The 13494-nt window shown below is 38.7% G+C and overlaps 1 protein-coding gene across 1 annotated transcript in view; it reads left to right on the top strand.

The window, feature by feature from the left end:
- The window catches only part of LOC136878843 (protein Njmu-R1), a 101522-nt gene that overhangs the window by 63818 nt on the left and 24210 nt on the right, over positions 1-13494 (top strand). The window contains exon 5 of the mRNA XM_067152371.2: positions 2475-2582. Within this exon, the coding sequence (XP_067008472.2) occupies positions 2475-2582 (108 nt within the window). The remainder of the gene's footprint in view (positions 1-2474; positions 2583-13494) is intronic.

Below are 13494 nucleotides of genomic sequence, written 5' to 3' on the forward strand. Positions count from 1 at the left end.
AATTCAAGCTGGCGAGAACACAGTCTTTAAACGAATTCAAAGCTGACACAATTAATGCAAGAACACAGTTTTAAACGAATTCAAAGCTGGCACAGTTTATGTGAGAACACAGTCTTTAAATGAATTCAAGCTGGCGAGAACACAGTCTTTAAACGAATTCAAAGCTGACACAATTAATGCAAGAACACAGTTTTAAACGAATTCAAAGCTGGCACAGTTTATGTGAGAACACAGTCTTTAAATGAATTCAAGCTGGCGAGAACACAGTCTTTAAACGAATTCAAAGCTGACACAATTAATGCAAGAACACAGTTTTAAACGAATTCAAAGCTGGCACAGTTTATGTGAGAACACAGTCTTTAAATGAATTCAAGCTGGCGAGAACACAGTCTTTAAACGAATTCAAGGCTGACACAATTAATGCAAGAACACAGTTTTAAACGAATTCAAAGCTGGCACAGTTTATGTGAGAACACAGTCTTTAAATGAATTCAAGCTGGCGAGAACACAGTCTTTAAACGAATTCAAAGCTGACACAATTAATGCAAGAACACAGTTTTTAAACGAATTCAAAGCTGGCACAGTTTATGTGAGAACACAGTCTTTAAATGAATTCAAGCTGGCGAGAACACAGTCTTTAAACGAATTCAAAGCTGACACAATTAATGCAAGAACACAGTTTTTAAACGAATTCAAAGCTGGCACAGTTTATGTGAGAACACAGTCTTTAAATGAATTCAAGCTGGCGAGAACACAGTCTTTAAACGAATTCAAAGCTGACACAATTAATGCAAGAACACAGTTTTTAAACGAATTCAAAGCTGGCACAGTTTATGTGAGAACACAGTCTTTAAATGAATTCAAGCTGGCGAGAACACCGTCTTTAAACGAATTCAAAGCTGACACAATTAATGCAAGAACACAGTTTTTAAACGAATTCAAAGCTGGCACAGTTTATGTGAGAACACAGTCTTTAAATGAATTCAAGCTGGCGAGAACACAGTCTTTAAACGAATTCAAAGCTGACACAATTAATGCAAGAACACAGTTTTAAACGAATTCAAAGCTGGCACAGTTTATGTGAGAACACAGTCTTTAAATGAATTCAAGCTGGCGAGAACACAGTCTTTAAACGAATTCAAATATACAGCCGGACCGAGAGACGAATTATGTCGCGACGTGCTTACTTGCACACACTCGCTGACTCACGGCTTACTGCCGACTCACTCCACTCTCTGCCTTCAGCACACTGCCGTCGCATACCGCACACTCTCTTTCTGCTTTACTGCAGGCTCTCTGCTTACATTCTGCCTTACCCCAGGCTGGCGACTCGCTTATATTTCGTTCATGCAGCAATGGAACACGAAGGAACCTTCTGCGTGACGTCGCTTGTCCTTGGCCGGTGTTCTGGAACGTCGCGAACTTGCTCGCAGTTCCCATTATGCCTGTGCGCTCGGCGCAAGTTTTAAATGCTTACGGCCGGGTGTTAGCGAGCTTCTCTTAATAAAAGAATGAAACGTGAATGCTCGTAGGGTGTTACCGTTTCAATATAAATCCTTATCTTCCTCCCAAATTGAATCCAAGACCAGCTTCAGGACTTCTGACACCTACCTCACTATCCATCTCTGGGGTATCAATTATTTGCCATCTTTGTCTACTTATGGGATCAATTCTCACTATATGACCTGCTCATTGCATGTTTTGTGCCCTGATTTCTCTTCCAGCATTGTTTTTTTCTCTTCTTTACGTCACACCGACACAGATAGGTCTTGTGGCGGCGATGGGATAGGAAGGGGCTAGGAGTGGGAAGGAAGCGTCCATGGCCTTAATTAAGGTACAGCCCCAGCATTTGCCTGGTGTGAAAATGGGAAACCACGGAAAACCATCTTCAGGGCTGCCGACACTGGGATTCGAACCCACTATCTCCCGATTACTGGATACTGGCCGCACTTAAGCGACTACAGCTATCGAGCTTGGTCCAGCATCATTTACTCAAGTGTTTTACAGATGGTCCTCCTGAGAAATTCCTGGCAAATATCTTCCCATTCTTCTCTAGTACAATTTCAGTGTATGTAACTATCTCTTGTTAGAGGCCAAATATATGGCACTGTATGCAAGAACTGGATATGCACATGGGTGTACTACTGCAAATTAAAAAAAAAAAAAAAAAATTCATTGACTCTTACTTAGCATTCTAATTTTCTTTGAGAACAGCAAGTTGAGATTCAAGCCAGACATAATGAACTTACCTGTTAGTTTTATACTGAGTACCATAGATGTATTTCTTGTTCCAGAGTATTTGGAATATCACTGTGGGGTTTAAAATGTGCTTCTGTCACAAAAATATTAGCTATTCATTTAAAATTTTCCATTTCTATTTGTCTATTTCATATTTATTTTTAACTTATGTCAAAGACACTGAATCAATTGAAATTAAATATTTCAAAATCTAAATCTATTATATATTTTCTCAGGATCCAAATATCTCTGATCGATTGGCATCCTGGCACGTGGTGTGTATGCAGTATGTGGGTCGTGTTCTTCAAGCCCTAGGAGCTCAAGTTTCATCTTTGTTGCAGTTGGTATGGTATTTTTCTCTTGTTTCATTTTCTATTTTGTCACAAAAACTTTTCTTGTTTATTGAACCTACTCTTTAATGACAAATTATTCTTGAAACCAACATTGAAATCCATAACTTCAATCCAGTTCCCTGACCATTAACCTGCTCTCTCGTTACTATCCACACACGTTTTGTTTAGTGCTCATCTCCCCAGTCCTCACTCAGTAACACTCAGTCAGTATTGTATTCAGAGCTAGCAACACTGAAATGTGAAGTGCGCTTTGACTGCCTGACACCTCATTATTTTACTGCAAAGCTTTCAGTCTTTTCATGCTTTCCATGTTGATGCATTGGGTGCTTGTTTTTTCTGTACCATAGTTCAATTGAAGTGGTTAAGTGAACTGAATTATCACTATCACTGAAACAACACCAATGCCAAACTTTTGGATTTTCATATTGCTGCCAAATTGAACTGGGAAACACACATTGATCATGTTTGTAAAAAAAATATCACGAGTGGCCTATCTGATATGGAAATTGAGGGATTTAGTTAGCAGTGACTACCTAAGGATGGTATATTTTGGTCTCTTCCAGTCACACATTACTTATGGACTGCTATTATGGGGGCATTCTTCTTATGTATATAATATTCTTCTAATACGGAAAAAGGTTGTCTGAACAATGTGTAGGGCTGGTGCAATTGACCATTGTCAACGTCTCTTCGTTAAGCTTAAAATACTGACAATTATAAATCTGTATATTTATAAATCTTTGACATATGATAGAAACAACATAAATGAATTCAGTACTAGGGAAAACATTCACCTTCATGATACTCAGGGCAAAGCAGACATTGACATCCCAATTCACAGGCTGTCAAAAACTGCTCACTCAAATAAAATCAGTTGTTTAAGATTATTTAATAAATTAATAATAAAATTAATAAAAATAAAAATAATAAAATTAATAATAAAAACTGGACTACGGCAGGGAGATGGGCTCTCACCACTATTATTTAACTGTGCTCTAGAAATGGTAATGAGGGAATGGTTTAGAAAATGTCCCCCCAAAATAAAGATTGGCCGAAAAATCAAAACAAATTGCCTGGGTTTTGCTGACGATTTAGCATTACTAGCAGTGGACATAAAAGAAGCAAAAACCCAGATATCAGAACTTCAAAACATTGCAAATAAAATTGGCCTCAAAATATCATTTGAAAAAACAGAAATTATGCCCCAAAAACCAACACAGCTAAAAGAAGTCACCATAAATGGTAATAAAATCAAAATAGTAACTCAGTTTAAATATCTTGGAGAAGTAATAACACATAACTTAAATGAAAAAATCTCAATCCAAGTAAGAACAAATAGATTAGCTAAAGCACAAAAATTAACATGGGATATCTACAAAAAGAAATGTCTATCAATAAATACAAAAATAAAACACTACAACACAGTTATAAAACCGGAAGCTACATATGCAGCAGAAACACTCTTTTACCTGAATAAACAATCAAAGACTGACAGACTTCAGAAAATTGAAAGGAGGATTGGAAGAACCTGTATCAACAAAAAATATCAGAAAGATGGACAGTGGCGGTTAATACCTAACAAAGTCGTGTACAAAGAGCTAGAACCCATTACAGATACTATGCGTAAGAGGAGACTGGGATTCTTTGGACATATCATGAGGATGCAGGACTCGAGACTTCTGAAACAACTAGTACAACACAATCTCGTCTCAAAAAATACCACAACAGGATGTAAATGGATCAGAGAAGTAAGAGAGGATCTGAAGGAAATAGGCCTTACAACAGAAGACACCAAAAATAAGATAAAATTGAATACAAAACTCAAGAATACAAACCTCCGCTTTACCCTTACACAAAACAAACCAACAACACGCACATTTTCAACTGAGGAAAGGGCACGAAGATCGGAGCGTCTGAAGAAGTACTGGGAGGACCGCAAAGCCCGAACAATCCCTTCAAAGAGACCTGAACGACGGACTGACTAAAGTGATCCTATGTGGTCATAAAAGAAGAAGAAGAAGAAGAAGAAGAAGAAGAAGAAGAAGAAGAAGAAGAAATTACCACATTCTGCACATTCCACTCCTTTAAGTAATTTTAAAAGAAAAATGTATGATTGGTTAATAGAAAATCCATTTTATAATACTGTACCTCTGAATTCTTAGAAATGCATAATGTTAGTATTAAGTCTTAATAAAAAGTGTATGTTCATTTAGCATTAGTATTATTAAGTACTAAATTATTATCAGTTGACGAAGCCTATTTCATAGTATATGGTCAATGGCAAATAAAGATTCTTGATTCTTTACCTGAGCAGCTCTGAATTACTCCTTGGATAAGCAGCCTACTCATTCACCCGTGCACAGTAAAGGCAGATGAAAAGAAGAGCCATTATTTGACACTCCTTCTCAGCAAGTCTCTAGCTCCTTTTTATACAGGAAAAAGTATTAGCACTATCAATAATATCACAGAATTTTGTGCATCTCATCCCAACAAATCTCCAAATATAAAAAATACTGAGATTATGACTGAGTAATGATGATGATCATTATCCATTTCCCTCGCCCATCATCCGCCGGGTTGGGGTGTTTATGGCACCTTTCCATCTTCCTCTATGCAATAACCATTGTTCCTTCATAACTGTGTTCCAGGAGAGATTTCTTCCAATTATACTATTCTTGATCATCTTCAGCTATCTTAGTCTGGGTCTGAATGGCCTCATCACTTGTTGGCAGCAGCTCTAAAGTGCCTCTGAGAGTGGTGAACCCATCATAATATTAGCCTAAAAATGAGCGCAAACATTGTGCGTCCTCGGAAAATGCTATGGCATCCCGAGCAGGTGACGTGCAGGTTTCTTCAGGTACTAGGTGAGCTGTGAGAATTGGGCGGCTAGTATCACAGTATATCCAAATCGGGACAGTCAACGTCCTAATCCTGACAGACACGACTGAATAGCTGATAGAGTTCATGAAAGAGAAAGACATTGTCATTCTAGGTCTTAGTGAAATAAAATAGAGAAGAAGAGGGGAAAGAAAACTGAAGGAAGTGTACAGGGTGTTTTATAGTGGAGGACAGGATGCAGTAAATGGAGCAGGAATGATCATCAGAAAGGATGTCCAGGAATATGTGGAGGAGGTGAAGAAGATCAATGACAGAATGTTCATAGGAAGGATACAGTTTCAGATAGGAACACGAGATCTGTTCCAAGTAAGAGCTCCACAAACTGGAAATAAAAAAGAGAATACAGAGCAATTACTTGAAGAAGTGAAGAAATACATAGAAGACAAGGAAGTAATTATAATGGGAGATCTGAACACACAAGTAGGAAGAGAGAGACTGGGACGAGAAGAGATTCTGGGGTCATATGAATATGGCAACAAGAAACAGGAAGGGGATATGCTAGTGGACTTCTGCCCGAGAACCAATAATAGAAAATACATGGTTCAGGAAGAAAAATAGCCAGAAGATTACAGGTATGGATAGGAAGACAGACGAAAACATTGATTACATATTACTGGGAAAAAGACATCGGATTGATGTTACAGCTATGCCTGAGAAAGCCTTTGGGGGTGGGGGTTACCATAGAGCAGTGATAGCAAAGATGAAAGTAGGCAAGTTCACAAAACGACGACGAAAAAGATAAAGAAAGATTAGGGTCTGGAGATTGAAGGAAAAGGAGGTTCAGGAATGGAATAATTTTAAGAGTGCATTCATTTGTAAGATGTGCAGAGAAAACCTGTGGCAGAATATCAGGAAAGGTAAGTGATAAGGAGAGAACATGGTGGAATGATAGAGTGAAAGGTAAAGTAAATGATAAGAAGAAAACTTTGAAAGAATGGAAAACACAAAAGAGTGACGAGAGTAGAGCCAGATACATGGAAGCAAAAGGAGTTTTCAAAAAAGTAGTAGCCAAAGAAAAGAAGAAAAGTTGGTAAACATTCACCCAGAAATTAAAGGAAGATTTGAACTGTGGGAAAAAAATAATTTGGAATGAAATGGTGAACGCAAGATTTGTGAAGAATAAAGAAGTTATACTGACAAAACCAGATAATGAACAGATAGAATATTTCAGTGAACTGCTGAACATGAAAAACATGACATGTGGAGAAGGTGTCCAGGCAGCAGGAATAGAAGAACAGAGGAGGACTCAGACATTTACAATGACAGAGGTAACAGAAGACCTGGACGTCACCCAACAACCTCTTAGGGGAATTTCAGATAGATCATGTTGCCATTGCAAGGAAAGCCCATAGAGAGATCCAGAATGTAAGAGTGTTAAGAGGAGCGAATTTGGACTCCGACCACTACCTCTCCAAAATAAAGCTGAAATTTCTACCTAGGAACACTAAAAGAACCAAGTCAGTTAAACTTACTAAGTTTGATTTAGAAAAACTTGCAACTTGCAAACAGTTTACAGAGAAATTGGAAAGAATAGAATGCAGAGATTGGGATGAATTGAGGAAAAATCTAGTAAAAGTAGCAACAGAGACTGCGCCATTACTAAAACAGAAGAAGCATGCCTGGTGGACAGCTAGATGTGAAGAAGCGGTAATGCAGAGGCAGATGGCCTGGTTAAAGTGGAACTCACAGAAGACACAAGAAAACAGACAGAAGTTCATAGAGCAACGGAAGATAACTGCCAATATCATCAGACAAGTGAAACGGCAATTCACAAAAGACCAATTGACACAGTTGGATGATGACTTCAAGAAGAACAATACCAGAAACTTTTACAGAGGCTTTAAACGGAACGTTAGTCACTACAGTCCACCCAGTCTCCATTTCCGTGGACCAGATGGGAAGATAGCCTATAATGACACTGACAATTGCCACCTTCTCGCCAAGTACTTCGAGGATCTCCTTAATTGTGAATCACCTGATACCTTTTTTGTTTACCAAGACAACATCAAGCAACCAAACTCGCAACCACCATCCAAAGAAGAAGTAATACAAATCATCCAGTCTCTGAAAAACAACAAAGCATCCGGAGAAGATTCGATAGTAGCCGAACTATGGAAGCAGGCTGGAGACAAGACTGTAAGCAAGCTGACAGAAATTCTACAAAACATCTGGGAGACCGAAACATTACCTAGTGACTGGACCACTGCACTGATTCATCCCTTGCACAAGAAAGGAGACTTGACTGACATCAATAATTATCGAGGAATCTCATTGGTACCAGTCACATACAAAATTTTCTCTAAAGCCTTATTAAATAGAGCCGAACCTCAACTAGACCCACAATTAGGAGAGTACCAGGCAGGATTTAGAAAAGGACGCTCTTGTACAGAACAGATACTCAATCTGCAATCAGTATTACATCAAGCAAAAATGGCCGGTAAGAAATACGTTGTCATTTTCGTCAACTTTACAAAGGCGTATGACTCGGTAGACAGACCTACTCTTATGAAGATTTTGCAGGAACTAGGACTTGATGAGAAGACCCATAACCTAATCAAACAGACTTTAAGCAACACCAGGTCACGAGTAAAGTTCAGAGGAGTCATATCAGAAAGTTTTGAAATTAAATCAGGAGTGAGACAGGGAGATGGTCTGTCCCCTCTCCTCTTTAACTGTGCCTTGGAGAAAGTAATAAGAGAGTGGCGAAAGGAGTTAGCTAGAATGGAGATTCCAAGTGGCATTTATTTGGGACATAAGCGCAATGAGCTCAATGTTGACTGTCTGGCGTATGCCGATGATCTGGCCCTGATATCTAATTCAATAGAAATTTCAGTGAAACAACTAAATGTTCTCAGACAACAAGCAGCAAAGGTTGGGCTACATGTGTCTCTCGAAAAAACACAATTCATCACGAACATCGGTGAATCTCCTTGTACGTTGCATCTGGAACACGGAGAGATCAGGAAAACCAATAGGTTTAAGTACTTGGGAGAATGGTTGGAATCCAATCTCTCTGAAGGAACAGCTTTGTCAACTCGAGTTAACAGGCTTGAAATGGCCTACCAACTGACCAAGAATACGTATAATAAAAAGTGTCTCTCTCGTAATACTAAGATGAAGCACTACCAGACAGTCATCCGCCCTGAAGCCTTATATGCTTCAGAATGTCTAACATTCAACAGGAAGGGACTCATGGAAAAACTTGAAATCCAGGAAAGAAAAATAATGAGGAAGATACTGGGGCCAGTCAAGGAAGGGGACAGTTATAAAAGACGGCCTAACCAAGAGCTCTACAAGTACTGTGAAAGAATAACGAATGTAGCAAGGAAGAGACGCCTAGCATTCTATGGGCACGTCTACAGGATGCATCCTACCAGGTTGACCAACCAGATTCTCAGCTACTGGCAAAATAGGAAGACCAAGTCACCATGGTTGATGGAAGTGAATAAAGATCTACAGGAACTGGGAATAACAGAAGGAATCTTAAAGGATCGTACAGCACTCAGGAAGATGCTTAAACATAAGAAGTTCCAGGACAGATTATCAACAAAGAAGACTGGCGCCCTTTGGACAAAGGAGAGGAAGGAGCAACACAGCCTGAGGATGCGCAACTACTGGGCAAACATCAAAGCCCATTCCAAAATGCAATAGTTGAATGTCGTGGTCCTTAGCTGGCCTATACGAAACAAGAAGAAGAAGACAGAGGTGGAATGGGCAGTTAAAAATATGAAGATGGGAATAGATGAAGTAGTCATAGAAATGATCAAGGCTGCAGGATCAGCATGAATCTTGTGGACTTACAGAATACGTAGGTGTGTATGGAGACAGAAAAAAGTGCCCGAGGACTGGAACTGGGAAAAGTGGGGTTATAAAACCAATACTCAAGAAAGAAGATAAGATATGCAGTAACTATGGAGGAATCACCATTCTCTCCCATGTTGCCAAGATAACGGAAAGCATATTGGGACCGACACATTTCAGCAGCACACCTGGATGTCAGCCGTGCTCTAGTTCCCTTACTACGGTTCTGAATTAATGCTTTAGCTGAGCACTGAACTGCTCCTAGTAAGTAGTGAAATTTCTGAATGGATGCTGGACTGGAATTTTGAGGCACCTATAGTTTGAAAATATCTTCTAACGACATCCAGTCTTCATAGTTACCACTAAGCGTCGGTAGTTCAATTGCGGGTAATTTGATGTTGATATTTTTGTGCGAAAAATATGAAGTGTTACGTCCAGTAATACCTACATTTTTGCCTTCAAACTGTACACAATATCATCTACTTCATCTCTATCTACACTATGATCTCATAGTGCTATCTTCCACCTCAAGATGCAATTGAACTAAATCGTATTTGCTTTCTAAATCATATCTGACCCTAATTCTTGTTAGGTTTTGAGAAGTGTCGTACTTTTCGACGGAAGTTTTGACTTTTGTGATTGTACCTTTCAGATAACCCCGTTGCTTGATTAGCTTTGTGATTTCGTTGTCATCCATCGTGAAGCACTGGCTCACACAAATGTAAATAATGTAAGGAAAGGGTAGTTAAAAGGAATCTGACCTTGTAAATTGAAGAATGCCACAGAATAATAATGTTATAATAGCTTTATTGAAAAATTAATGAGGTGGCTTCCCATTGCCTTCCTGATTCTTGATTATGAAGTAGTATTACTTCTGCCTTCAGGGGCTACTTATGTATCATGGATTTCAGTGGCTCATGTTACATTGAACAAAATAAATTTTTATCTTCTGTACTTTCTCGGACATATAGTCAAATTTATCTTCTGGATCTTATTTCTTAAAGCCTCCCAACTTTCCTAGGGACACTGTCATTGGCTTTTGCTAGGTCTATAAAAGATCACCACTTCAGTCTTTGTGATCATTTTTTGCATGGCAAAGATCAGGTCCACTGTTAGATGTCCCTCTCCTGAAGATATCCACTGATGAGCAGTTGAATTAGTGATACCCAGCTAGTAGCGTGTAGCATCTCATTTCACCCTGATGACAGCAGCATTGCGGTGAGACATGGGCTTTATAAGATACAGAAGCATTAAGGACCCATACTGATCCATGACCACTGCACAACCTCCAATAATGTATGGAGTGTGTTCAGAGCAGGGCCCAAGGCACGCACATCCCTCTTGACAGCATCCTTGATGTGCTCGATAGGTTTCAGGTCAGGTGACCTTGAGGGCCAGGCAAGAATTCTTATGTCAGTGGACTTTTCATCAAATTAGTCAACCACAGTTCAGGAGTGATGCATCAGAGAATTGTCTTGCTGTAGGTACAGGGTTCCTGGCAGGTGCTGGAGGTGAACAAATCAGTGGACATTATCTAACGGCAGGTAAAAAGTAAACATCCCTAAAATTGTACTGAAGAAGATCAGGATTTCGGAATTGAAGGAGGAGGATAAAAGAATGGCTTTCCAAGACTGGATAAAAAGGAAGTTGAAAAACACGGAAATACGAAGTGGAGAAGAAGAGTGGGACAATTTAAGACAGACATTTGTAGAAGCAGCAATTGAGGTATGTGGGGAAAACAAAAGCAAAGGTTAAGGGAAAGGAGACACGGTGGTGGTCAGACAAAATAAAAAAATAATAAAAGAAAAGAACATGGTGAAGAAAGAAATGGATAAGGAAAGCAAAAAGCATATCAGAGGGATGAGAATAAATAGAAAGGTTACATGTGGAATACAAAAGATTGAAACTACAAGTAAAGAGGAGTATCAAAGAAGAAAAAGAGAAATGTTGGGGAGAATTTGCCAACAAAATTGAGCAAGATAGTCAAGGAAATCAGAAACTATTGTACAGAGTAATAAAATTAAAAAGAGTAAATCAAGAAAAAATCAAGGCATTAGAGAGAGGAGATGGATCCATAGTACATGATGGAAAGGGTCTTCAGAAGGTGATGGCAAAATATTTTTAAATACGTTATAATGAGGATGACTGCTCGGAGGAAGAAGGTGTTAAGAAAATGGAAATGATAGAAAGAAGGCAACCCGACAACATGACTGGAACTTGAAAGGGCAGTGAAAGCAATGACCAAAGGTAAAACAAGTGGAAAAGACTAATTCCAATGCTGATATGATTAAGGCAGCAGGAAGCAGTGGACTACAGTGGCTATACCAAGACCTCAATGCCATATGGAAGAATGAAAGGAAACTTGAAGACTGGCAACAAGGAAGCATTGTACCATTGTTCAAAAAAGGAGATAGGAAGACATTTGAAAATTATAGAGGTATAACCCTATTATCACATATAATGGAGAAAGTCATAGACAAAAGACTGAGGGATATAATAGAAACACAGTTGGAGGAAGAACAATATGGCTTTAGACCGAATAGATCAACAATAGACTTTATATTTACAGTGCGGACGATAATGGAAAAAACATCTGGAAAGGAACAAGGAAATCATATTCGTATTTTTGGATTTGGAAAAAGCTTGTGTTACAGTTAAGAGAAAACATGTGGGAATTCCTGCTGAAAAAGGAATGTACCAAAATCTTTAATTAACAAGATAAAAATGTTGTATCATGAGATTAAAAGCAGTGTACAAGTAGGGAGTGATGACTCTGAAACATTTTATACAAAATCATAAAATGTGTAAAACCAGAGTATGAATAGTGATGAAGTGAATGCTTTGGTATTTGCAGATGATGCGATTTTGGGAAAGGGAGAAAAGGAAGTACAAAGGAGACTGGACGTTTGGAATGAAAATCTGAGAGAGTTTGGAATGGTAATTAGTAAAAAGGAAACTGTAGTCATGCACTGTGGAAAAGAGAAAAAGAGAAGCCAAGTGAACATAGATGGAGAACGGTTAGAGAATGTAGAACAGTTTACATATCTGGATAGCATTATTAATGGAAGTAATGAAATCAACCCTGAAATGAATAACAGGCTAAATAAAGGTACAACATTTTATTATCAATTCAGAGAGCTTTTATGCAATGACAAAGTACCCAAGAGAACGAAATTAACATTATGTAAACAGTATTTCATATCAGTTGTAACATATGGACTAGAAACACTGGTAACTAATAAGAGAGAAGATAGTAAGATCCAAGCAGTAGAAATGAAATTTTTAAGAACAAGAAGAGATAGAATTCAAAATATTAAAATCAGAGAAGAGTTAAATATAGAACCATTAGTACAGAAGGTATAGAAATCAAGATTGAGAAGGTTTGGACATTTAAAAAGAATGAGCAAGGAATGGGTAGCAAGAAGGGAATTGGAAAGGGAAGTTAAGGGAAAGAGACCAGTTGGAAGATTGAGAAGAAGGTGGATGGATCAGATTCGGACTTTAGAGAAGCTGGATTGGATGTTGCAGAAGTAATGGAGCAGGGAAAGTGGAAGGACAGAAAGAAGTGGAAGAGGCTGGAGTGGGACATTGATGATGATGATGATGATGATGATGATGATGTTTCTGTATCGTTTGCCGATGAGGGACATTAGTGCATGTACTAGGGGTTCCCATTTCATTCCGTGTGAACAGCCCCCATATTATTACATTCACCATGTTTAGCAAAATGCAGCTATCTCTAATTCAATCGCTCATCAGTATATTGTTCCACCTGTAAGGTGTTCTCTACTTCCCTTTTAATCCTTGTTTCAAGAATTCTTTCAAAGATCTTAATAGTATGAGGGATCAGAGTGACTCCTCAGTAATTATCACACATCTTTCTACAGTGGAACCTCGATTCTCCGTTTTTAGAAGGACCACGGAAAAAATACGTACAACACGGGAAAACGGAAAATCCGGGAATGAATGAACCATTAACAATTTGACTAAACATCACAAAAATGAAATATGTATACTTATAATCTTACAAACACTCCTAAACCAAACCAAACTACAGCCCCAATGGGCCTTCTGCCTACCAAGCGACTGCTGCTCGGTCCGAAGTCCTACAGATTACGAGGTGACGTATGGTTAGTGTGACGAATCCTCCTCCTCCTCCTCCTCCTCCTCCTCCTCCTCCTCCTCCTCCTCATCATCATCATCA

The sequence above is a fragment of the Anabrus simplex genome, chromosome 8 (genome assembly GCF_040414725.1).
Source record: "Anabrus simplex isolate iqAnaSimp1 chromosome 8, ASM4041472v1, whole genome shotgun sequence".
NCBI lineage: Eukaryota > Metazoa > Arthropoda > Insecta > Orthoptera > Tettigoniidae > Anabrus > Anabrus simplex.